This window comes from Oryctolagus cuniculus, chromosome 12, assembly GCF_964237555.1.
Source record: "Oryctolagus cuniculus chromosome 12, mOryCun1.1, whole genome shotgun sequence".
Lineage (NCBI taxonomy): Eukaryota > Metazoa > Chordata > Mammalia > Lagomorpha > Leporidae > Oryctolagus > Oryctolagus cuniculus.
In genome coordinates, this window is record NC_091443.1 from 54,339,840 (window position 1) to 54,366,333 (window position 26,494).

The following is a 26,494-nucleotide window of genomic DNA, read 5'->3' on the forward strand; positions in this document are numbered from 1 at the left end:
TCCAAGATCAGGGTGCCAGTGTGATCTGATTCTGGTGAGGGCCCTCTTTCCTGTTGCAGACTGACTTTTCATTGTGTTCTTACACGGCAGAGTGAATTAGCTTTCTGGCCTCTCCCTGTAAAACCACTGATCCCATTCATGAGGGCTCCACCCTCATGCCCTCGTTTTATCTTCCAAAGACCCCACTTACAAATACCATCACGTTGGGATTAGGGTTTCAGTATCCAGATTTTGCTGGGTACATGAATGAACACGCCATCTGCTGCAGGAAGTGTGGGGACCGTTGGGGTGGGTGATCATGGAGACGTCTAAGGAAGGAAGGTGGGGTCTGGTTCACTTAGTAGAGAAGCCAGGATGCCCCAGTTGTGAGTTGAAGCTCAGCTACCTGAGACTCAAACCTTCGTCCCTGCGGAAAGCAGTGATAGTTTCTAGAAGACGGCTAGTGAGTTTCACATGAGCGACTCATATTTCCCCTGCTACTATCTGTTCAGCTCTCTTCTTCATGACATGGTGTCACTGGCCATCGCCCTGAGCAGCCCAAAAGTCTTAGTTGTGATTTATTTCTACTCCTTGGAGACCTGAAGCACTGATTTTAACAAAGCTGTATTTCAGGTCTTCAGTCGCATTCAGGGGAGAGATGAAATCAGCAGCCACCACCCGGGGCAGATGGGTCAGCAGCTCTCCAAAGGTCACCTCTGCCTCCTTCTAACAGTAAGAGCTTCACTCCAGGGGGAGCTGGTCTTATTACTGTAATATGTGACGTTTGCTGGGGCATGTTTCTGAGCTTCCACCACACAGGTGGTGATAAGAATTCCCCCTCTTGTATGTTCCTTTCTCCCTAAAATAAGAGATAGTCATTCCCCCTTGCTCTGGAAACTACAGCTTTGGAAATGGTTCCCTGAGGTCTTTTTGTTTGCCGCAAATAAATGGCTTTGTGTGACAATGCCTTTTGGTGTGTTTCTTGATTAGACTCACCAAGAAGCACGCTCACAGTTCTGTGTGGGTAAGAAGGGAACCAGCATTATCATTCTAAGTGTCACTTGTCTGCTAAATACGGTTCCATTCTCAGGGACAGCTCCGTGTGAGCCATTCAGGATGGCTCCACACAGGTAACTGGCAGTCCACAGATCTCTCCTGTCATCCCCCGGAGACTGGAGGAGGGGAGGGACATGAGCCCAGTTCACCCTGCTTGAACTATTTGCCGTCTACACATGGTGACAGCCCATTGCTTTGGACTTTCCATTTCAAGTCTGTATTCCCGAATTAAGAATCTAGAAGCCCAAAAAAAAAAAAAAAAAAAAAAAAGAATCTAGAAGCCAATCATCTGTGGTATGTGGAAAAAAGTATCAGAGAGGCAGGGAACATCACAAATACTTTTTTTTTTTTTCCAGAAATGGTGTTTGAAGGTATAAAAGAAAGGAAAGAAACTCGCATTTGGTAGAGAGGGAACCCTAAGGCTTCTCTCAGGAGAAGTGAGGACCAGCGAGGGAAAAATGAAGCAACAGCAGCCGCAAACTCAGTTCAGGGCCCAGGAAAGGCTTCAGATGGGCGCAGCGGGCCGGGCTTCTGCCCAGCAGCGCCCCGCCTGGCCCGCGGGCTCCTCCCATTCCCGCCGGCTCCTCCTCCCGCAGCCGCCCTTCGCGCAAGCAGAGCCCGCAGCCGGGATTTTGCTTCCTGCTGCGGAGCGCCGAGACCCCCCCACGCCGGGCACCCAGCGTCTCCAGCGCCCAGTGGCTCTGGGCAGGGTGCGAGCGCAGGTAGAGCGTGCCCGGCGCCCGATGCAGAGCGCTGGGCTCTGAGGCTGAGAGCTGGGCGGTAAGCGAGGGTCTAGAAGGGCCGGAGGCTCGGGTTCGTGGCTGCAGCCGGCGTCGGGGTGCGGTGCGTGAAAGGGAAAGCGAGAGAGCAGAAGGGCGAGGGAAAGGGAGGGACAGGGCGCTGAGGGACACAGCAGGAGGAGGGAGGAAGAGAGACCAAGTGGGAACGCGTGTCGTACTTCCTTGTCCTGTGCGATCACTGCAAGGAGGGTGTGTAATGACCTCGCTCCGGGAGTGCTTCTGTACGCCGCACTGAGACCACCCCTGAAAGAGCGAGGCTGTGTTACAACAGCGAAGTCTCCAGGATACCCTGGCGCAGAATAGCGTCTACAGGATGAGCCCCTGTGTGTGAAGCAGAGGGCGTGGAGGCGTGCACTACATATATTTGTACATACATAGAAAGTGGCTGAAACTTAGGGTACCATGAGTACAAAGTGGCTGGCTCTGAAAATTCAAGCTGAGATGGGGCAGACGCTGGCTTTTCAATTGTGGTTCAGGCGAATCTCCTTTCGCAAGGGTGCAAGACATTTTTCACTTTGCTTGCTTTTCTGTCCATTTTTGTTTTCGCGTTTCGTTTCTTTGCTCCCTTTTTGTTAAGTCTTGGGTTGATTCTGAGATTCCCCACGCCTTTCCTTGGGGCCTTACACAGACCCAGTGAGTCATGAGGAAGCAGCACAGGACTCTGCGCTCACCATGCTTGATGTGTCTGTCCACGCTGATGTCCAGGGCGATATCACTGCCCTTTCTGGTCCTGGAGGCTTAGTCCCTTCAAGTCTTGGAAGCGGTCTGCATTCCTGTCTGTGTGCTCATTCACGCTAAGGTTGAAGTGGGTGACTTTACAGTATTACTCCCAAAATATTTAAATGGGAGTGAGAGAGAAGCCTTTGTTCACATAAATAGGCAAATAACATTCCTAATAGTATAAGTCAAGCATTCTTTCACACAAAGGTTCTGACTTTGCAGTGTATGGAGATCCTGGGAGACCCATGAATGTGCTTTGTGGACTCCTTGAAAACTGAGTACAAGACAGTATATGCTCAAGTTTTTTTTTTTTTTTTTTTCTGTGAAAAAGCTTCATAGCTTTTAGTAGGTTCTCAAAAGCTTCTGAGGAGTGGAGCTGTGGCGCAGCCGATAAAAAGCCGCTGCCTGCCGTGCCAGCATCCTATATTGGCACCAGTTCGACTCCCAGCTGCTCCACTTCCCATCCAGTTCTCTGCGCTATGGCCTGGGAAAGCAGTGGAAGTGGTCCAAGTCCTTGGGCTTCTGAACCCTCAAGGGAGACCTGGAAAAAGCTCCAGACTCCTGGCTTCAGATTGGCTCAGCTCTGGCCGTTGTGGCCATCTGGGGAGTGAACCAGCAGATGGAAGACCTCTCTCTCTCTCTCTCTCTCTGCCTCTGCCTTTCTGTAACTCTGTCTTTCAAATAAATAAATATATCTTTTAAAAAAAAGTTTCTGAGCCACACTGACTAGGAAGTGTAGAAACAAAAGTGAACAGACTAAAAAGATGTCTGTCCTCAGGAATTTATCATCTAGTGGGACAAAAGACAAACAGGTATCTATGTTGGGGGAAGTGCCATGTTTGAGAATACCCAGGGAGCCACCTTAGCCAGACTGGGAGCTGTGTGTCAGCAGAGTTTCCTTGGAGGAATAGATTATTAACTCAAGCCCTTAAGAAGGAGAAGAAAGCAGTTTGATCTGGAAAAGGAGGAGCCCAGGGACCTGGGCCATCCTCTGCTGGTTTCCCAGGCACATTAGCAGGGAGCTGGATCAGAAGTGGAGCAGCCACTTGAGTGCCAGGACTCGAACCGGTACCCATATGGGATGCTGGCTCTTCAACTGGAGGCTTTACTGCTTTGTCACAGTGCTGGCCCCTATTTGTTTATTTTTATTTATTTATTTATTTATTTTTATTTGACAGAGTTAGACAGTGAGAGAGAGAGACAGAGAGAAAGGTCTTCCTTCTGTTGGTTCACTCCCCAAGTGGCCTCTACAGCCAGCGCCGTGCCGATCCAAAGCCAGGAGCCAGGTGCTTCTTCCTGGTCTCCCATGGGGTGCAGGGCCCAAGCACTTGGGCCATCCTCCACTGCACTCCCAGGCCACAGCAGAGAGCTGGCCTGGAAGAGGAACAACCAGTGCCCATATGGGATGTCAGCGCTGCAGGTGGAGGACTAGCCAAGTGAGCCATAACACCGGCCCCTATTTGTTTATTTTTAAAGATTGATTTATTTGAAAGGGAGAGTTACAGAGAGGGAGAGAGGGAGAGAGGGAGAGAGGGAGAGAGGGAGGGAGAGAGAGAGAGAGAGAGAGAGAGAGAGAGAGATTGAGGAAGAGATAGACCTTTCTTTCACTGGTTTACTCCCCAAATAGCTGCAATGGCCAGGGCTGGGCTAGGCCATAGGTGGGATCCTGAAACCCCATAAGGGTCTCTCACATGGGTCCAGGGGCCCAAGTACTTGGACTTTCTTCTACTGACTTCCCAGGTACCTTTACAAGGCGCTTGATTGGAATTGGAGCAGCTAGGGATGCTGTTATTGGAGGTGGTGGCATAACTCGCTGTACCACAACGCCAGCCCCCATCAGGGAGTTTTATTTATGTAAGAAGAAATAAAGAAAACTAGGCAAATAAGCCAACAGGATGGGACTTTTTTTTATTTTGATAAAGATAATAAAAAGGGTAATTTAGTACACTGCAAGTGGGTTATAGGTCAAGGGTGTGCCTTAGCTGTACATACAGTGTCTCCATGTGGAGTAGAGTATTGCGACAGAGTTGGTGGTAGGATGGATGGAGAGAGCTGGAAGATTTGGAAGACATTGAGGGTGTAGAATTTATAGGATTTGGTAGTTTACTACTAAATAAAAATAACAAATAATCACTTCTATTCATTGAACACTTACTAATGTCAAGCACTGCTCCAAGTGCTTCATATGCCTTCCCTCATTTGTTCTTTTTTTTTTTTTAATTAATTTATTTATTTGAAAGGCAGAGTTACAGAGAGGCAGAGAGAAAGAGAGAAAGAGAGAAAGAGAGAGAGAGAGGTCTTCCATCTGCTGGTTCACTCCCTAGATGGCTGCAACAGCTGGAGCTGGGTGGATCCGAAGCCAGGAGCCAGGAGCCAGGAGCTTCTTCTGGGTCTCCCATGCGGGTGCAGGGGCCCAAGGACTTGGGCCATCTTCTACTGCTTTCCCAGGCCACAGCAGAGAGCTGGATGGGAAGTGGAGCAGCTGGGCCTCAAACCAGCACCCATATGAGATACTGGCACTGCAGGCGATGGCTTTACCTCACAGTGCTGGCCCCAGCCAGGTCTATCTTGCCTCCAAGCCCCTGTAAACAGAAGGGGCAAGATAGGGGGAGTGCATTTGGGGCAGGTGAAAGAGCAGGGAGAAATTATACATTTGGAATGTGTCAGATTTTGGGTGCCTTTGTGTCATCCAGGTAGAAATGCTCAACAGGCAAATGGATGAGACTAAGAAGCTTGGAAGAGAAACCGAGGTCAAATTTTTTTTTTTTTACTTTTTTAAAACTTTTATTTAATAAATATAAATTTCCAAAGTACAACTTTTGGATTATACTTTTTCCCCTCATAACCTCCCTCCCACCCTCAACCATCCCATCTCCCACTCCCTCTCCCATCCCATTCACATCAAGATTCATTTTTAATTATCTTTATATACAGAAGATCAATTTAGTATATATTAAGTAAAGATTTCAACAGTTTGTACCCACACAGACACACAAAGTATAAAGTACTATATGAGTACTACTTACACCATTAATTCACATTGTACAACACATTAAGGACAGAGATCCTACATGGAGAGTAAGTGCAGTGTCTCCTGTTGTTGATTTTTTTTAACTTTTATTTAATGAATATAAATTTCCAAAGTACGACTTATGGATTACAATGGCTTCCCCCCCATACCGTCCCTCCCACCCACAACCCTCCCCTTTCCCACTCCCTCTCCCCTTCCATTCACATCAAGATTCATTTTCAATTATCTAAATATACAGAAGATCAGCTTAGTATACGTTAAGTAAGGATTTCAACAGTTTGCTCCCACACAGAAACATAAAGTGAAAAATAATAGATGATTTTTTTTAAATGATGATGAAATCAGATCAGACCTATTGTCATGTTTAATCCCAGTGAGAGTCAAGTTGGGAATTGATAATTTCTTTTTTTTTTTTTCTTTTTTTTTTTTTTTACAGAAGATCAGTTTAGTATGCATTAAGTAAAGATTTCAACAGTTTGCACCCCCATAGAAACACAAAGTGAAATATATTGTTTGAGTACTCGTTATAGCATTAAATCTCAATGCACAGCACATTAAGGACAGAGATCCTACATGAGGAGTAAGTGCACAGTGACTCCTGTTGTTGACTTTACCAATTGACACTCCTGTCTATGGCATCAGTAATCTCCCTATGCTCCAGTCATGAGTTTCCAAGACTATGGAAGCCCTCTGAGTTCTCCGACTCTTATCTTGTTTAGACAAGGTCATAGTCAAAGTGAAGGTTCTCTCCTCCCTTCAGAGAAAGGTACCTCCTTCTTTGAAGGCCTGTTCTTTCCACTGGGATCTCACTCACAGAGATCTTTTGCCAGAGTGTCTTGGCTTTCCATGCCTGAAATACTCTCATGGGCTTTTCAGCCAGATCCGAATGCCTTTAGGGCTGATTCTGAGGCCAGAGTGCTATTTAGGACATCTGCCATTCTATGAGTCTGCTGAGTATCTCACTTCCCATGTTGGATCACTCTCCCCTTTATTTATTCTATCGGTTAGTGTTAGCAGGTACTAGACTTGTTTATGTGCTCCCTTTGACTCTTAGTCCTTTCATTATGATCAATTGTGAACTGAAATTGATCACTTGGAATAGTGAGATGGCATTGGTACATGCCATGTTGATGGGATTGAATTGGAATCCCCTGGTATGTTTCTAACTCTACCATTTGGGGCAAGTCAGCTTGAGCATGTCCCAAATTATACATCTCTTCCCTCTCTTATTCCCACTCTTATGTTTAACAGGGATCACATTTCAGTTAATTTTCAACACTTAAGAATAACTGTGTATTAATTACAGAATTAAACCAGTCATATTAAGTAGAACAGACAAAAAAACTACTAAGAGGGATAATGTATTTTTTTTTTTTGACAGGCAGAGTGGACAGTGAGAGAGAGAGACAGAGAGAGAAAGGTCTTCCTTTTGCCGTTGGTTCACCCTCCAATGGCCGCCGCTGCAGCCGGCGCACCGCACTGATCCGATGGCAGGAGCCAGGATCCAGGTGCTTTTTCCTGGTCTCCCATGGGATGCAGGGCCCAAGCACCTGGGCCATCCTCCACTGCACTCCCTGGCCATAGCAGAGAGCTGGCCTGGAAGAGGGGCAACCGGGACAGAATCCGGCGCCCCAACCGGGACTAGAACCCGATGTGCCGGCGCCGCAAGGTGGAGGATTAGCCTACTGAGCCACGGCGCCGGCTAAGAGGGATAATGTATTAAGTTGTTCATTAACAGTCAGGGCTATGCTGATCAAGTCACCGTTTCTCATAGTGTCCATTTCACTTCAACAGGTTTCCTTTTTGGTGTTCAGTCAGTTGTCACTGATCAGGGAGAACATATGGTATTTGTCCATTTGGGACTGGCTTATTTCACTTAGCATGATGTGTTCCAGATTCCTCCATTTTGTTGCAAATGACTGGATTTCGTTGTTTCTTACCTTCTGTCCTATTGATCTATTTCTGAGAGTGGAGTATTGAAGTCCCCCAGTACTATTGTATTGGGGTCTAAGTCTCCCTTTAAGTCCATTAATAAATCTTTTAGATAAACTGGTGCCCTGTAGTTAGGTGCATATACATTAATAATTGTTATATCTTCTTGTTCTATTGATCCCTTAATCATTATGTAGTGCCCCCTTTGTCTCTCTTAACAGTTTTTGTGGTAAAGTTTATGTTTTCCGATATTAAGATGGCTATGCCCGCTCTTTTTTCATTTCTGTTTGCATGGTATATCTTTTTCCAGCCTTTCACTTTCAGTCTGTATGGATCTTTGTTGGAAAGATGTGTTTCTTGTAAGCAGCAAATAGATGGGTTTTGTTCCTTAACCCAATCAGCCAATCGGTGTCTTTTAACTGGACAGTTCAGGCCATTCACGTTCAATGTGACTAATGATAAGTGGTAACTTTGCCCTGCCATTTGCCAAAGATAAGTTCTAATATATGCTTTGAATTCCCTGTGATCTTTTGCTGTGAGGTTTCCTTCCTTGGTTTCCTTCCTTTACCTTCTTTCATATTGATGACCGTGTTTCTGTGTTTCTGTGTGTAACACATCTTTAAGCATCTTTTGCAGGGCTGGACGAGTGGCAACAAATTCTTTCAATTTCTGTTTGCTATAAAAAGTCTATTTCACCTTCATTCACAAATGATAGCTTTGCAGGATATAATATTCTGGGCTGGCAGTTGTTCTCTCTTAGTACCTGGGCTATATCTCGCCATTCCCTCCTAGCTTGTAGAGTTTCTGATGAGAAGTCAGCTGTGAGTCTGATTGGAGATCCTCTGAGAGTAATCTGACGTTTCTCTCTTGCACATTTTAGGATCTTTTCTTTATGTTTCACTGTGGAGAGTTTAATTACAATGTGTCGTGGTGAGGATCTCTTTTGGTCGTGTTTATTAGGGGTTCTGTGAGCTTCCTGTACTAGGATGTCTCTGTCCTTCTCCAAACCTGGGAAATTTTCTGCTAATATCTCACTAAAAGGGCCTTCTAATCCTTTCTCCCTCTCCATGCCTTCAGGAACTCCTAGAACCCGAATGTTGGGTTTTTTAATAGTATCCTGAAGATTCCCAACAATATGTTTTAGATTTCTAATTTCCTCTTCTTTTCTTTGGTCTGACTGTATCCTTTCCTGTTCTCTGTCTTCTAAGTCCGATATTCTCTTTTCTGCTTCACCCATTCTGTTTGTAAGGCTCTCTATTGTGTTTTTCATTTGATCTATTGAATTCTTCACTTCAGTCACTATCCCAGTTTCCTGTTGTACTAGTTGTTTCGTTTCATTTTGATTCCTCCTTAATATTTCATTTTCACGAGAGAGATTTTCTATCTTGTCCATTAAGGATTTCTGTAGTTCAAGAATTTGTTTTTGAGAACTTCTTAATGTTCTTATCAATTTTTTGAGATCTGCTTCTTGCATTTCTTCTATGTCATCATCATCATAATCTTGAATTGGGGTGTCTTTTTCATTTGAGGGCGTCATGGTGACTTCCTTGTTTTTATTACCTCGGTTTTTGCGTTTGTTATTTGGCATATTGGAGATATTTGGTTTCTTCACTGTGGTGCTTTTTCTTGTTATACTATGACTCTAGGTTAAGTGGACTATCTGTTTTTGATGGAGCCTTAGGGCTTGAGATGGGTGTGGCCTGAGAGCTCTGTTTGGTGTGCCAAAGGTGACACTCCCAGGTTAGGCGTGGTAAATCTCTCTCTCTCTCTCTCTTTTTTTTTTTTTTTTTTTTGATTCAAAAGGGAAGTAATTCCACACAGCTGAACGAAGTTGGAGGTAGTTAGCAGGCAAATGATATACCCACAGGAGCCAGAGATCAGAAGCTCTTTCCCGAGGACCACACAGGGAATCTGTTCGGCCCTCAGAGTGGGCTCAAATTCTCCTTCAGTCTCCCACTGGGTTGCCAAAGTTACGGAATTGTAGCGTCTCTGGAGAGTGCTCACGTGAATTCCGTGAGTTCTCTCCCCCACCATCTTTTTTTTCACAGTCTCAGTTCAGTAGCACCACAAATTTACTAGGTCCTAATCTCCTGTTAATTCGCCCCACCCAGAGTCAGGTTTTTCTGCTAGGCTCAGGGCCGGTGCAGACCTGAGGTTGCTCTGCTTATGACGTATGTCCAAGATGGCGCCTGCTCTTTGTCTTGCTCGCCCTTGAGAGGTGAGCGGAGAGAGAGAAACCAGTGTCCGTACCAGTCACCTTTTTTTTTTTCCTCTCTCTCTCTCTCTCTTCCAGTTAGCCTGGTGAACTTTCCCCCCGCCGGGGGTCGTTCCCTCTAGTTTCCTCTCTCCGCTTGCTTGCCGGTGTCTCGGGCTATTGAGGTTCGGCTCACGAGGTCAAATTTAGGTCAAGGAATGAACTTGTGGGCTGCCAGCACAGAAGTATTATTTGGAGCTACAAAGTAGATGGACCACCCCAGAAGAATGTATAGAAAAAGAATAGAACTGTGGGGCCTGCGCTGTGGCACAGTGGGTTAAGCCACAGCCTGCAGCACCAACATCCCATTTGGGCACCAGTTCGAATCCCTGCTGCTCCACTTCCAATCCTGCTCCCTACTGATGTGCCTGGGAAAGCAATGGAGGCATGGTTCAAGTGCTGGGGCTCCTGCACTCACGTGGGCCACCCGGAGGAATCTCCTGGCTCCTGGCTGCAGCCTGGCCCAGCCTCGGTTGTTGCAGCCATTTGAGGAGTGAATCAGCAGGTGGAAGATTTCTCTCTTTCTGTCTCTTCTGCCCCCGCACCCCGAGCTTTGCCCTTCAAATAGATAAATAAATACATATTTAAAAAAATAGAAATGTAAGGTACAGAACATTTAATAAATGGCAAAGAAAGAACTCTCAAGAAAATGTAGTTGGAGTTGTAAGAGGGAAATCCAGAGAGTAGGATCATGGAAGGCAAAGGAAGAGAGAATTTCAGTGGCAGGTGATCAGCAGTGTCATACGGTATTTGAGGAGTGAGGTAAGTAAGGATCAAGATGTGTCTATTCATGGTAATCATAAGAAGTCATTGGTTACCCAAGAGGACAGTGTTGGTGGACTATGGGGACAAAATCCCATTTAGGGTTGAAGAGTGAACAGGAGGCAAGGAAGCTGAGATAGGAGTACACACAACTTGAACGAACATGTGCTTTTCTGGAGTTAAGAGTCCGGAGTCCAGATTATAATCAAGACCCCTCTACTGAGTTGAACTCACGCCACGTAGGAGGGGGATTCCTTTACTCCCTCGTAGAAGAAAGGGCCTTCCTTTTCAGCCATCATTGCTGTGTGTGTGTGTGTGTGTGTGTGATTTCCCTGCTTTAAATGCCTTACCTTTTTCCTACCCCCCTCCATTAGAAAACTCCTTAGGTGAGCCCGGTCCTGGGAAAAAGAAGTGTTGGTTGTTCTTTGCTTGCAGGTGACTGGTGTTCCCAGAAGGGCCATGGGGAAGACAGATTCCCAGTGCAACCAGTGCTCAGCAGCTCTCTTTCTTTCCTTCCAGGCTCATGCTAGTTGGACTGCAGCCATGGAGAGACTCCATGGGCACATGTCTGCCAACCCAGACATCCTCTCCTTGGAGAACCGGTGTCTGGCCACACTTCCTGACCTGAAGACCATGGAGAAACCACACGGGCATATGTCTGCCTACCGGGACATCCTCTCCTTGGAGAACCGGTGCCTGGCCACCATCTCCAACGTCAAGAGCACTGTGTCTGGCAGCCCCTTGCTTCAGTGTCTCCAGATCCCGCATATGATGCAAGCTGATTTATGCAGCCTGAACACCAGAAATTGCCTGGTCTCTGAGCCTCCCACCTGGAAGTCTCGGTGTCTCTCTGAGGGACTGGATCCTCGGACCTGTCCCAAGGCCCTGAAAACCATCTCTACCACAGAGAAAGCTGGGGAGGCAGCTTTGGTAATTATTCCAAGCACTTGTCTCGACTCCAGCTACGTCTGCCGTACTCATCTCTGGCTCGCAGTGCCTCAGTTTCCCCATGTGCCGCTTCCTTAGAGCCTCTTCCTGAGATGCCTTCTCCCCGGGAATGTCTTCATCAGCATTGTTACTCATTGTATATTAAGCTTAGAGATTCTGGACAATAGGCCCTGTCCTTAGAACACCAGAGAGCTTCAGCAGTGTTAATCAGGGGCTTTTGAGATCAGACATGAGACACATATGTGGCCTACTTCTTTATGCATGTGCAAGCATGTGTCCACACGTAGCACACCGATGAGAATCAGTAGACAAGCACACATTGCTTCTTACAGACCTGGTGTTTTGACTGAGGGAAAAGGTGAACCTGAGCCCCACATTGTCTCTGCCAGTTAAAAACTACACAACCTTGTAAAGACTCAACCCCTTCATGGCCTTAATTTGCTCATGAAAATGAGCGAATGAAAATCTAGCTTCCAGGGTCATTGTCACAATTATAACTACTTCCATATCACACTGATTTAGGGCTTTAGAACTTGTAAAGAGTTATAGATATGTTGTTATTTCATTTTTCCAACAGTCCCATGAAGTAGGAGAAAGCTGAGGTTCAACTAAGCCCATGATTGCTGGAGGATTGACAGGGGATTTGGCTCTTTTTCTTCTGACTCCAAAAACATTTTAATAGCATCCTAGGAGGTATAGGAAGGGGTCTAGGCTTCCAGACTAGGACATCAATAGGGAGATGAAGCTGTGGGGGAAGACCACAGAGCATCTGAGCACAAGTTCACGAGGTTGAACAGTTGGGGTGGGGTGTGCAACAGTGAGAGAGCACTTGGTCAGGGACAGGACAGAGCAGTGCTGGGCTGTGAAGGGAGAGGAGTTCGTGGGTGAGGCTAGAGGAGTGGGCCCTTCCTATGTATTTCTGAGAGCCACCTTCAGACCCATGAATGCGAGAAGGTCTGTGGGTGCTTCCTCTGATTTAAATCTGCCACCCTCTCCAGGGTCGTTGGTCTTATTTGGAAGAAAATAAAAAGTCAGAAGCGATGCAAGGGCCAGAGGCCCAGATGCCTGTTTACCGTCTAAGCCTGGGAGAGAAGGAGGAGGTGGAGGAGCTGGCTCTGAAGCTCACGTCTGAGGACGCTGCGTCTCATCCTGAGCCCACTGACCAGATTCTTCAGGAAAAGAAGGTGAAGCTTCCAGAGTCGGGGAGAGGTTGATGGTGGTGGAGGGAGATTGTGGAAAGGGGACCTGAGCCAGGACCCCTCCCCGGATGGAAGGGGAAGGAGGGGACTACCCAGCTCACTCTTCTCATGTGTTAATTCCCTTCTGTAACCTCCTGGTTGGACAAGCATCTTCCCCAATCTAGGCCCGTGCTCTGTGTCCTTGATTCTCAGTTGTTCTGTGTGGATGCTCACGTTGGTCCTTATCTCTGTCCTTCCTTCTTCTCCCAAATTCCCAGATGATTCTAATGAGCTTGCTGTGCTCTACTGTGGCCTCCAATGTGAATATGAAAACTGGAACTGAAATGACACAGGCTTTCATCCTTCAAGTGTGTAGGGAACTTGCCCCTTTGGAGCCCGAGTTCATCCTCAAGGTACTGTGGTGTGAAGCAGGGAGCGGGAGTGGGAAGCCGGGAGATGGGGATTGTGGTCTAGTTTATGCGGGAGTGGCTCCTAGCTTCCTGTTGGGGGTGGAAGAAGCTCCATGTAGGGAGGAAATAGGATCCCTGGGTGAGTCTGAAGTATAGTCCTGAGGTTCTGTCAAGAGTGGAGAAAAAAGAGGTTGGGAAAGAGTACACTAGGTTGCTCTTCCTGTGGGTCAAACCAATAGTTGTAATGAAACTTAGAGCTGAAATGCTTTCCTAAATTTCCTATGGATGCCCCTGGATGGTCCAGTGTTGTGACACAGAGGGTCAAGCTGCTGCCTGCAATGCTGGCATCCATATGAGCACCGGTTTGAGTCCTGGCTTCCAATCCAGCTCCCTACTGATGTGCCTGGGAAAGCAATGAAGATGGCTGTCACCCGTGTGGGAGACCCAGATGGAGTTCTGGGCTCCCTGTTTAATCCTAGCCCAGCCCCCAGCTGTTGCATCCATCTGGGGAGTAAACCAACAGATGGAAGGTCTCTCTCTCTCTCTTCTCTCCCTCTCTCTCTCCAAAACTCTGCCTTTCAAATAATAAATTAAAAAAAATTTCACCTGGAGTAGTAGACAGTGACTATTTCAGAATTAGAAAAGTGGGGAGAAATTTTCTGTGATGCTTTGGAAGACAGCAGGTTTATTTATGTATTTATTTATTTTGAAAGGGTTATGGAGAGAGAGAGAGAGAGAGAGAGAGAGAGAGACATCTTCCATCCACTGGTCGTTCCCTAGATGGTTGCAACAGCCAGTGCTGGCTCCGACCAAAGCCAGGAGCTTTGCTGTGATCTCCCACATGGGTGGCAGGAGCTCAAGCGTGTGGGCCATCTTGTGCTGCTTTCCCCAAGCCATTAGCAGGGAGCTGGATCAGAAGTGGAGCAGACGGGACGTGAACCAGTGCCCATACGGGATGCTGGTGTCACAGGCCCGCTGCACCACAATGTTGGCCCCCAGGTTTAATCAGTGATTTATATCCTGGGTAGATATGGAGGACTTAGAATGCCAAACCAGAAGCCCTTGGGTTTATATTTTATGGACAATCTGGAGGGGTCAGGAAAGGTTTTATGCATGCAGATCCATAAAGCAAGTTAGGTCAGGGCATGAAGCTATGTTTGAAGTGGCTGGAAAGCCAACCTTCCCCTCCCGCTGTGCCCAGGCAGCTCTGTACACCAGGCAACAGCTGAACATCCGGGTTGTGGCCAACAAAGTCTTGGCCATTGCTGCCTTCTTGCCAGCCTGCCGCCCCTACCTGCGCCGATATTTCTGTGCCACTGTGCAGCTGCCTTCTGATTGGATCCAAGTAGCTGAGTTCTACCAGGTATGGCACTCAGGTCCCTGCCCTTGGCCCTCACTGGGTTCCCTTTCCTTTGCTCGTGAATCCCGGGAGAACACACAGACAGCCTGGCTTCCCTTTACCTCTGCTCAACCTCATGGCTCAGATGGGACAGCTTCTTGCCTGTACCAGGTGCGGTTACCCAGCAGGTAGAATACGAACGACAGGGTCTGGACCAAAGTCTGAGACGAACTCCATCTTCTTCTGGAGCTCACATTCTTAATGAAGAAAACGTGAATCAGAGAAGCCTGCTGACTTACCCAGTGCCTCGGAAACTGTGACTTTTAGAGCTGCGGCTGGAAATCTGCTCCCTACTGTGTGCTGTCCTAGAAACCCAGGAAGCAGCCTTGTTTCATTTCGGAGGGTTTGTTTGGGTCTTGCCTCTGATGGTCTTCTCTCTGCGACAGAGCCTGGCTGAAGAAGCTGAGAACAAGCTGGTATCCTTGCCTGCCTGCCTCCGTGCTGCCATGACAGACAAATTTGCCCAGTTTGATGAGTATCAGCTGGCCAAGTACAACCCTCGCAAGCACCGGGCTAAGAGCCGCCCGCACCGGCCGCCCCGCCCTCCGGTCAGTGTCTGCTTCACAATCAGGTCCCTTCCTTTGGGGAAGAACAGGAGCAGGCTGACCCCGGGGGAGTGGGGCAGGGGGTTCCACACTGAGATCTGCTGTGGTCCTGGACAAAGGAGGAGCTGGGCGGGGCTGGGGGTGGGAGTGCAGGTCTGGCCTCCTTGCTGGCCGGCTTCCTCTAGGCAGAAGTAGAGCCCCAGGGCTATTGGAATGGGGTTCTCCAGGGACTACCTCCTTTTCATTTTGAACTGCTTATCTTGTCCCTACAGAAGACAAAGCCTGCGTTTTCTGAGACAGAGAGGAACTTGCCATTTTGCCTTTCGTTTCTGAAACCAGAACAGAGGAAGGTGAATCCCTTGTCCCGGGGGTGCATGTGTGCATGTAACATCTTTTCTGGACTGACATTTAGAAGTACTCATGGTGGGTACAGTAGGTGCAAGCCCATTTCCTGCCTGGGGGTTCTCAGACATGATTGGAAATCAGGCTTTAAGAGTACTGGGGGGAGCTCTTTTTCCTTTTGTTTGCCATTTCACTCTCCTTGGTAATATATTTTACTGACAGGTCAAATGTCTAGTTGGATAAGTGAGTTAAAAACATAATGAGGGGTGGCGCTGTGGCGCAGTGGGTTAAGTGTCTGCCTGCGGTGCCGGCATCCCATATGAGCGCTGGTTCTAGTCCCAGCTGCTCCTCTTCCGATCCAGCTCTCTGCTGTGGCCTGGGAAAGCAGTAGAAGGTGGCCCAGGCTTGGGCTCCTGTACCTGCATGGGAGACCCAGAGGAAGCTCCTGGCTCCTGGCTTTGGCTCTGCGCAGCTCTGGCTGTTGTGGTCATTTAGGGAGTGAACCAGCAGATGGAAGACCTTTGTCTCTGTCTCTCCCTTTCACTGTCTGTAACTCTACCTGTCAAATAAATAAATAAATCCTTAAAAAAAATAATGAGGGGTAGGCATTTAAGGCAGTGATTGAGATGCCTGCAACTCATTGGAGTGCCTGGTTTGAGATCCAGCTCCACTTCTGATCCATTTCCTGCTACTGTGTACCCTGGGAAGGCAGTAGATGATGGCTCAAGTAGTTGAGTCTCTGCCACCCATGTGGGAGATCCAGATGGAGTTCCTGGCTTTAGCCTGGACCAGCCTGGGCTGTTGTGGGCATTCGGGGAATGAACCAGTAGATGAAGGATTTCTCTTTCCTCCTCTCTCTCCCTCTCTTTCTCTCTCTGTCTCCCCCACTCTGTCCTTTCCTCTCCTCTGCTTTTCAAGCAAAATGCAAAAAAGATAGAAAAAAAGGTTATGATATATCTGCCTTCCATAGGAAGTTTTTTTTTAAATTTTATTTTTAAAAATGTACTTATTTGAAAGAGTTACACAGAGACAGGCAGAGAGAGAGAGAGAGAGAGAGAGAAAGAGAGGTCTTCCATCTGCTGATTCATTCCCTAATTGGCTGCAATGGCAGGAGCTGTGCCAATCCGAAGCCAGGAGCCAGGAGATTCTTATGGGTCTCTTATGTGGGTGCAGGTGCCCAAGTTGTGCAGGGGCCCAAGGCCGTAGCAGAGAGCTGGATCAGAAGTGGAGCAGCCAGGACTCAAGCTGGCTACCATATGGGATGCCAGCACTGCAGGCAGCGGCTTTACCTGCAACCCCACAGCGCTGGCCCCAAAGGAAGTTTTAAAAACTAACAAAACCTTTTACTTTTATGGCAAATGAGGCTTAGCAGTTAAGAGCATATAGTCTGGCCTCAGATCACCTGGAATTGCATCTCACCTCTGCCCTTTGCTGGCTGTGAGACCGTGGTCAAAGGACCTAACCTCTCAATTTCCTCATATGTCCAATGGGCTTAATAGTAGAACCTACACTGTTGGATTGTTTTGAGGATTACATCAGTTACTGTATTTAAATATTGCTAATAATGCCAGATACTACATTGGCGTTAGCTCTCACCACCACCATCATCATGATTAAAACATTTTTAGGAAAATATAAATTCCTATTAGAAGAAAAAAACACATTCTCAGTTGGTCACCTGGTGCTTTCCTCCTATTCATGTATCCTGCACTTAGCTCTTTCACTGTAGAAGATTCTGAAAGCCAGCTTCTTCGCAGCTTTTTAATTCCTCACAGCCTACATTGTGCTATTGCTTCCATTAATCTGTTCAGGTAGGCACCGCTCCCCCGCCCCCCAACAGGGATGTTCTGTTAGTTCCATCCCCATGTTGTTTTCGCAGCCAACCACCCTGTGTTAACCCCTGACAGTTCAGCCTGTGGGAGTGAGGCGCAGTGACCCCGAAGACCTGCTGCCCTGTGCTCATCATGGGTGTTCTTGTTGCTGGACGCTTTGGCCCTCTCTTTCTACTCTGTGCCCAAACCACTTGGGAGAAAGAAATTCCTCATAGGTACAGCATGATCTTAGGCTCTACTTTCTGAAGAAAGTGTCCAAGGTCATGGGTGAAATGACCCCCGTGGAACTGGGGATATTTCCACAGTTTGAGGCAGCCTACAGTGCAGTGAAAACGAAGAAGCTTCCACCGAGGTTCACCCTGAAGAAGCTGGTACAGCGATTGCGTATCAAGGAGCCTGCTGAGCTTGTCCAGGCCCTGCTGGGCTACAGGTGAGAAGCCAGCCCTGCCCGTGTACTCCACGTAGGTAACCCCGTGGCTTTTCCACATCATGGCCCCACTTCTAGTAGCTGTCAACCCTAGGGACGTGTGTTTGTGTAGACGCGGGCTGTGAATGACTAGCTGCATTTGGGTAACTCATCTTTCCTTTTTGCTCCTGCTGGCTTTGAAATGATAGACTCTTTCTCTGATGCAGGTACCCCTCCAATCTACAGCTCTTTTCTCGAAGTCGCCTTCCTGGACCATGGGATTCTAGAAGAGCTGGGAAGCGGATGAAGCTGTCTAGGCCAGAGACCTGGGAGAGGGAGCTGAGCCTGCGGGGCAACAAAGCTTCCGTCTGGGAGGAACTCATCGGTATGGTGACCTTGACCATCACGCTCTCGTCTTCTCTCTCCCATTCATACGTTTTAGACATGGAGTAGATTTCCATGATGTGATGCAATTATTCTCTCGCCTGCTAGTTATACCACTGAAGATGATTAGATTCAGAAGGTCTGCCATTTACCACACTGAAGTAGACAGGGGAGCCTGCTTTGAGGAGTGTTGGTGTTATAGATGGATTATTATTCCAGATGTGGTTAAGTGATTTGCAGTCTATTTTTGCTTTTAAGATTTGTTTATTTATTTATTTGAAAGAGTGATGGAGAGAGGTGGGGAGACAGATCCATGCGTGTGTGCGCGCACACACACACACATACACAGCACACATCTTGCATCTGCTGGTTCATACCCCAAATGACAACAACCAGGTTTGGGCTAGGAATTCCATCTGGGTCTCACACATGGGTAGCAGGGACTCAAGTTCTTGGGCCGTCTTCCACTGCCTTTCCAGGAGCATGGACTGGAAGTAGAGCAGGTAGGCCTGGAACTGGCACTCTGGTACGGTATGCCAGCATCACAGATGGTGGGTTGACTGTGCCACACGCTGCCCCCCACCTTGAAGATTTATTTATTTGAAAGGCTGAGTGACAAGACACACACACACACACACACACACACGGATGCAGTCTTTTTGTAATTTTTTTTAAAGATTTATTTTATTTATTTGAAAGAGTTACAGAGAGAGGTAGAGACAGAGAGAGAGGTCTTCCGTCTGCTGGTTCACTCTCCAGAAGGCCACATCCGGCGCCAATATGGGATTCCGGTGCTTCAGGCCAGGGCTTTATCCCGCTGTGCCACAGCGCCGGCCCTAAAGATACAGTCTTAACATATGACCTCTTCTCTGATTTTACTTGTATCCATGTCTGCATAATTCATTTCAAATAAGGTAGGACTGGTTTAGGACATATTGGAATCTCTATAGACGTTCAGACTTAAGACATGGAAGTTTTAGGTAATTTGCCTATGCTGATTGAAAAAAAAGATTGGAGAGAACCAAGTTACTTTCAGTCTTCCCTTTCCTCTGTTCTTTTGTTAATTTTTAACTGCAGAAAGCTCTTTCTATTTTCACATACGTGTACCTAATTTCTATTTTGTTTCCTCTTTTGTCTTTGAAAAAAGTCAGATTATGCTATTAAAAAACATCTGACTTTAGAGCTTTTGCCTGAGTTTTTAGACTTCATATATTGGAGCTTCAGAGCTCATATTGCCTTTTACCTCATTTCTCCGTGCACCTCCCATTGTAGATTTCCCCTGTCATTGCTCATTTGCTTGTTTTTCTTTTTTAAAAGATTTATTGGGCTGGCGCCGCTAGGCGGAGGATTAGCCTAATGAGCCGCGGCGCCGGCACACCGGGTTCTAGTCCCGGTCGGGGTGTCGGATTCTGTCCCGGTTGCCCCTCTTCCAGGCCAGCTCTCTGCTGTGGCCAGGGAGTGCAGTGGAGGATGGCCCAGGTGCTTGGGCCCTGCACCCCATGGGAGACCAGGAAAAGCACCTGGCTCCTGGCTCCTGCCATCGGATCAGCGCGGTGCGCCAGCCACAGCGCACCGGCTGCGGCGGCCATTGGAGGGTGAACCAACGGCAAAGGAAGACCTTTCTCTCTGTCTCTCTCTCTCACTGTCCACTCTGCCTGTCAAAAAAATTAAAAGAAGAGATTTATTTATTTATTTGAAAGTCAGAGTTACACACAGAGAGAAGGAGAGGCAGAGAGAGAGAGAGAGAGATCTTCCATCCATTGGTTCACTCCCCAATTGGCCGCAATGGCCAAAGCTGTGCTGATCCGAAGCCACAAGCCAGGAGCTTCTTCCGGGTCTCCCACATGGGTGCAGGGGCCCAAGGACTTGGGCCATTTTCTACTGCTTTCCCAGGCCATAGCAGAGAGCTGGATCGGAGGTGGAGTAGTGCCCATATGGGATGCCGGCACTGCAGGTGATGGCTTTACCCTGTGCAATGCCACAGCACTGGCCCCTCATTTGTTTTGCTTACCCTGTGCCCCATCTTCTGCAGACAATGGGAAGCTTCCATTCATGGCCATGCTCCGGAACCTGTGCAACCTGCTGCGAGTGGGAATCAGTGCCCGCCACCATGAGCTCGTTCTCCAGCGCCTCCAGCATACGGTACATGTTGGGGGGGTGGAGGTATGTTAGAGGTGTGGCCCTGTGACCAGACACAGGTGTGGACATGCTGCTGCTGCTGCTGGAGCGGCCAGGCTTTTCCAGGTGGCTGAAGAAGGTCCAGGCCATCGCAGTATTTCCATGTGGGCTGCCAATTGGTTTGGAAATTGCATGGGGAAACAGATCTGGGGGTTCAGTCCATCCTTTGAGAAACTACAGTAGCATTTTTTTAAAGATTTATTTTATTTATTTGAAAGACAGAGTTAGAGAGAGGGAGAGATAGAGAGAGATCTTTCATCCACTGGCTCACTCCCTAAATGGCTAGAACAGCTGGGGCTGGGCTAGGCAGGGCCCAAACCAGGAGCCAAGACCTTCTTCTGGGTCTCCCACATGGGTAGCAGGAGTCCAGGGACTCGGGCCATCTTCTGCTGCTTGCCCAGGCACATTAGCAGGGAGCTGGATCAGAAGTGGAGCCACTGGGACTTGAACCAGGGTCCATATGGGATGTTGGCATTGGAGGGGGCAGCTTAACCCGATATACCACCACACCCACTCCACAATAGCTTTTTTAATTTTCTGAGCTCAGTAACTTACCAGGAAGAGGCACTTCTATAATTTAGCTTATTCGATAGGAAGTCAGGTATAAAAGCAACAGGGCTTCTGTGATTTTCTCACCTTTATCTCTCTTCTTGTCTTTTAAAATGACCACTTTCTTTTCCCTCTCCTCCCTCTGTATCTCTTCTCTAAGTCCATTTTGTCCTTCCTGACCTTCCCACAAACTGTAAGAGTTGATACCTTGTCCTCCTGGTCCCTGCAGCCCCGAAGCCCCTATTATCTGCTCATGACCCATCCTTTCCTTTCCAGAAGTCGGTGATCCACAGTCGGCAGTTTCCATTCAGATTCCTCAATGCCCACGATTCCATCAATAACCTGGAGACTCAACTCAGAAATAGAGGTATCAGCGCCCTTCTTCCAACTGCTGTTTGCCTCTCGTGTCTGAGCATGCAGGTGACAGCAGCATTGATGTCTTTAGCCTCTTGCCTTGCATTCTCGGGGTGTGGGGTGGGCAGAAGTCAGCCACAGGAAGCCCCAAGGGTTGAGGCTCAGGACCTAGTATTGGCAGGACAAGATGAGAGATGAGGAGACACCTGTCTCAGATATTTGTCTGTCGCCACACAGCGTTGCCTTTTCCTTCCAATACAACACTGATGAAGCGGATACTGATTAGAAATGCAAGGAATGTCAAGAGGTTCTCCCGTCAGATTCTCCTTGGCATCCATAGTTGGCAACCTCGACTGCTTCGGATGGTAATGATGATACCTGTGATGTACGAGCAGCTCAAGCGGGAAAAGCTGAAAATACAGAAAGCCAGGTGTGTGCAGCTTCCAGGAGCCGAGAGCGGGCAACAGGCAATGCTTGGGGTCACCTGAGAACCTCAGCTGTTTGTCTGTAAAGATACTGCTTGTCAGTCATCCTAATGGCTTGGACCTGGCCTGGTTACAATCTCATCTGTTGCACTGCAAAACTCATCTTAATGTTGTCCTGTAGAGAGATCATGAAACAAAATCCATGCCTGGGCCTCCACTCTGTTATTGTGGTTGTTTTATTGGTACCCGAGGATTCTGAGTCTGTGTAGCATCTTCCTGTGCCCTTTGTGCCTCTATTCTGTTTCATGTTTTTTTCTTTCTCTTCTCCATGATATCTGCTTGTTTTTTTTTTCTGTTTTATTTTTTTGACCCACTCACCTTCTTTTCAAATATGTTTGTCATATAAAGATAGCTATGATCAAGCGAGTGCAAAGGCAAACACACAGCCTCTTGTGTGGTCTTGGTGCAGTTCCAGCTCTCTGCCCTTTACATACTCTGCTAGTGTACGTTCATTTTCACTTTAGACAATCCAGGACTCATCTGACCTTCAAGTAGGCCTCAGCGTCCAGGAATCTCCTAACCAGTGGCTGAACACAAGGCCATTAAAGAATCAAGTCCAAGATGCCAGTCCAAATGGTATGCCTGGAATGACCAGCTGACAGCCACTAGCCACATGTTGGCTAACTTAGCACTTGAAATGTGGCTAATGGGAGTTAAGACATGTTGGATTTTGAAGACAGCCTGAAAAAAGAATGTAAAATATCTCACTCGTAAATCTTGTATTAATTACGTGCTGACATGAAAATATTTGTATATATTAGATTACATCTAATATATTAATTTTAATTTAATCTACTCATTTTTAAAGATAATTCTTATTTATTTCTATTTATTTGAAAAGCAGAGAGAAATTTTTTTATCTACTTGTTCGCTCCCCAAATGTCTGCAATAGCTGGGCCTGAGCCAGGCCAAAGCTAGGAACCTAGAACTCAATCCAAGTCTCCCACATGAGTAGTAGGGACTCAGGTACTTGAGCCATCACCTGGTGACTCTATGGGGCTACCAGAAATTTTTAAATAATGTGTGTAATTTAAATCTAATGCAATTTAATTAATTATAATTTAATTCTATTGAATAGAATTGGTAAAACTACTGAATTCTCTAGTTTAAAGTATTGTTATTAAGTGAAACAAATTATATATGTATACAAGTAATAAGAATAGGATAACAGATTCACAAAAATGTTTGCTAGATTATCTAGATTTCTTAAAAATATTTATTTATTTGAAAGAGTTACAGAAAGAGAGGGAGAGACAGAGAGATAGATCTTTCATCTTCTGGTTTACTCCCCAGATGGCTGCAACAGCCAGGACCCAGGAGCTTCATCTGGGTCTCCCATGTGGGTGGCAGGGGCCCAAGTAATTGGGCCATCTTCTGCTGCTTTTCCCAGGCCATCAGTAAGGAACTGGGTCAGAAGTGGAGCAGCAGGACTTGAACTGGAGCCCATATGGGATGCTGGTGTTGCAGGTGGCAACTTTAGCAGCCGTGTCACAATGCTGACCCTGATTATCTAGATTTTTGTCATGTTTCCTTTTACTGATCCTTTTTTCTTTTTTCTTTATAATTTCTGTTTATTTATTTTTAAAGATTTATTTATTTTATTCAAAAGATTCAAAAGGCAGAGTTAGAGAGAGAGAGAGAGAGATCTTCCATCCTCTGGTTCAATCCCCAAATGGCCACAATGGCCAGGGCTGGGCCAGGCCAAAACCAGGAGCCAGGATTTCTTCTGGGTCTGCCACATGGGTGCAGGGGCCCAAGCACTTGGGCCATCCTCCTCTGCTTTCCTAGGCACATTCGCAGGGAGCTGGATCAGAAGTGGAGCAGCTGGAACTTGAACAAAGCTCAAAATAATTCCTCAATATTATCTATTGTCTAGTCCATATTCAAACTTTCTAGTTGCCTAAAACACATCATTTCAGTATTTTATTCAAATCAGTATCAAAACAATGTCTACACATTGCATTTGGTTAAGTCTCTTGACTCTTTTAATCTTTCAGTTGTTTTCATGTCATGACTTACTGTGCAGGTATAAGGGCCCTACATATTGTAGTACGTTCTAGGTTTACCTCCTTGTGATATAATGTGACTTTTTATGCCATATTCTCTAGGCATTAACTCTAAAGGCTTGAATATAAACATATTCTCCTCTCTCTTTTTTGCGAGAATATTTCCAGGTGATTAAAAAAAAAAATACTTGTTTTCAAAGAGAGACTGAGACAGAGGGGAGAAGAAGAGAGAGGCGTCTTCCATCCACTTGTTCATGCCCCAGATGAGTCACCCTCTGCTGCTTCAGCAGGCACATTAGCAGGGAGCTGAGTCTGAAGCGTAGCAGCTGGGACTTGAAACAGTGCCCATGTGGGAGAGCAGTGTTGCCACAACGCCAGCTCTTCCTGGTGATTCTGTGTACACTCTTTGCATAGGACCACCTGACAGAATACAAGATCAGGAGGTGTAGAAGTCTCTTGGTCCTGCTCATAAGTATGTGGCTTTGGTAGTGTTAGCCTCATCTCTGCACTGTGGTTAGTGGCTCATCCATTGGTGATCTTTACCTGAATCAGTTGTTCCACTGATAGCTGCAAATTAGGGGTTTCCCATCATTTCCCCATATTTATTGTTTATTTTTTGAAGCTCTGAAATTGTTTGTTTCAACATACTAAGCCAAAAAATAACAAAACAGCTCATTTCTTTGGAAGGACTTCAAATTCCCTGTGTCTATTAGCTGGAAATCTAAAAATAGCCTCTCTCATCGGCTAACACTATCGAGTGACCCTGAAATAGAGATCATATAGGAAAAACACGATGAATGTTTAATTCATTCTCTAACTTTCATTGCAGTTTTCAGAGCAGTTAGTATTTGCTATTTACAATCCAAATTGCAATGTGTAGCACTTACTTCTTGCCTTGTGAATTAAGTATGGATTAATGTGGTGAGTGTGGCAAGTACTTCGGAGACTGGGTCCACCGGCGACTTCCCCTCTCCTGCTGTGAGAATGGGTTGAGGAGGCCTGTAAAACAGGGGCAGGGGGATCCTCTGTCCCAGGCTGTGGCCCAGAGTGATAGCGCGTGAGGAGGGAGGCAGAGGACTCGTAACTGAGTGGTGCGTCCCCGTCTTCACGCCTGCTCAAAGCAGCGTGGCCACAAGCCCCTAAGCGTGTCTCTGCCTTTCCTGCCTGCAGACAGTGGAAATGTGACGTCGAGCTGCTGGAGCGGTACCGACAGGCTCTGGAGACGGCTGTGAACATCTCGGTGCAGTACAACCTGCCCCCGCTGCCCGGCCGCACCCTCTTGGTCTATCTGACGGATGTCAATGCAGACAAGCTCTGCCCCAAGAGCAACGCACAAGGGGTAAAGAAATAAAGAGCTCCCTCCAGAGGGTTGGAAGGTAGCCCAAGGGGGATCCTGTTCTCAGACCTGGTTCTCTAGGGCAAGCGCACAGCCTGAAATAAATGGTGTGAGTTTGCTTCTGAGCCCTGGGTTTGTGGGTCGGTTTCTAAGATGTGGTTTCAGCCGTGTTCATGGATTATAACACCAGTCTTTCACATTTGGATCTTACCTATACTCTCATAAAAACATGTCCCACGTCGTTCACCTCTCTGCATTACGGTGTTGAGTTTGGGCAGCGATCCTGCCTGCTCTCCACCCCGCTTTCTGGAAGCCTGCTGAGGGTGCCCTCTCCTAATGGGGGAGCTTCTCCCTTTTCCTGAGATCACTGGGGGGACCTGGCTCCCAGCGCTAGGCGGGCAAGGAGGGGGTCCCAGAATAACAGCACTGTTTCACCTGATGCCTGTCCGTCAGCCCCCTCTGAACTACGCGCTGCTGCTGATTGCAATGATGATCGCGCGGGCGGAGCAGATGGATCTCGTGCTGTGTGGGAGAGGCACTTTGAAGACTGCGGTGCTGAAGGCAGAAGAAGGCATCCTGAAAACTGCCACCGAGCTCCAGGCTCAAGTGCAGGTCAGACACCCACCCCACCATCCAAAAATGTCCGAGGGACCCACGGCTGGCCGTGCTGTTCCCAGGCTGACTGTGGTGTTTGCCGTTGATGGGTCGTGTCCCGTGCAGCCGCACAGCCCGAGTCTCTTTCCTTCAGGGGCTGGAAGAAAAGGAAGACTCGTCCCTGCATACTTTGGGGAAGTACCTGCTGTCTCTGACTGTACAGAGGGTCCCTGTGAGTACTGCTCAGCCCCTGAACCACCCTTTCCCCCCCAGCATTTTCCTCTACAACCAACACACCTCATTCCTTATCCCCTCGATACTGACCTTTCAAACCATGTAGAATATCTGGGTCAGCTGCCAGCTGGTATGCTGGTGAAGTTTTAGCAACTTACCTCTCTTGGAAAAATAAGTTTCGAAATCAGCATTTGCTAATCTCCATGGTGTGAATGGTCCTACACTGTAGATTTCAAACTGTCAACACAGAGTCACACAGATTTGGGAGGTGGTACCGTATAGCACCCCATGGTGTAATATTTCCATAATTCTTTTTTTTTTATTTATTTTTGACAGGCAGAGTGAACAGTGAGAGAGACAGAGAGAAAGGTCTTCCTTTTGCCGTTGGTTCACCCTCCAATGGCCGCCGCGGCCGGCACATCGCGCTGATCCGAAGCCAGGAGCCAGGTGCTTCTCCTGGTCTCCCATGGGGTGCAGGGCCCAAGCACTTGGGCCATCCTCCACTGCACTCCTGGGCCACAGCAGAGAGCTGGCCTGGAAGAGGGGCAACTGGGACAGAATCCGGCACCCCGACCGGGACTAGAACCCGGTGTGCGGGCGCTGCAAGGCAGAGGATTAGCCTATTGAGCCATGGCGCCGGCCCAATATTTCCATAATTCTAATCAGTAGATGCACATCAGCTCAAGGGTTGATAATGATTAAATGGAGTAAAAATAATTAGGAAAGTGATGAGTTTTGAGTGTTATGTTTGTTTTTAATATAATTTATTGACTTCTAAGC

The 26,494-nt window shown here is 47.3% G+C and overlaps 1 protein-coding gene across 3 annotated transcripts in view; it reads left to right on the forward strand.

Annotated features, from left to right (window-relative positions):
* The first annotated feature begins 1,103 nt into the window (after nucleotides 1–1,103).
* Nucleotides 1,104–26,494, forward strand: part of TEP1 (telomerase associated protein 1) — a 49,276-nt gene continuing 23,885 nt past the window's right edge. For 2 of the 3 annotated variants that reach the window (XR_011380826.1, XM_051822585.2), the window contains exons 1-15: nucleotides 1,104–1,757; nucleotides 11,054–11,464; nucleotides 12,481–12,666; nucleotides 12,939–13,073; nucleotides 14,272–14,433; nucleotides 14,856–15,017; nucleotides 15,287–15,364; nucleotides 17,494–17,618; nucleotides 17,822–17,979; nucleotides 20,011–20,120; nucleotides 20,982–21,072; nucleotides 21,297–21,489; nucleotides 24,721–24,889; nucleotides 25,340–25,498; nucleotides 25,635–25,712. Coding sequence is in view for 2 of the 3 variants with exons in the window: in XM_051822585.2 (XP_051678545.2) it covers nucleotides 1,494–1,757; nucleotides 11,054–11,464; nucleotides 12,481–12,666; nucleotides 12,939–13,073; nucleotides 14,272–14,433; nucleotides 14,856–15,017; nucleotides 15,287–15,364; nucleotides 17,494–17,618; nucleotides 17,822–17,979; nucleotides 20,011–20,120; nucleotides 20,982–21,072; nucleotides 21,297–21,489; nucleotides 24,721–24,889; nucleotides 25,340–25,498; nucleotides 25,635–25,712 (2,481 nt within the window). In the remaining variant the exon portion in view is untranslated. Of the gene's footprint in view, nucleotides 1,816–11,053; nucleotides 11,465–12,480; nucleotides 12,667–12,938; nucleotides 13,074–14,271; nucleotides 14,434–14,855; nucleotides 15,018–15,286; nucleotides 15,365–17,493; nucleotides 17,619–17,821; nucleotides 17,980–20,010; nucleotides 20,121–20,981; nucleotides 21,073–21,296; nucleotides 21,490–24,720; nucleotides 24,890–25,339; nucleotides 25,499–25,634; nucleotides 25,713–26,494 lie in introns of all 3 variants that reach the window. The other variant, XM_051822584.2, reaches the window with a different exon arrangement.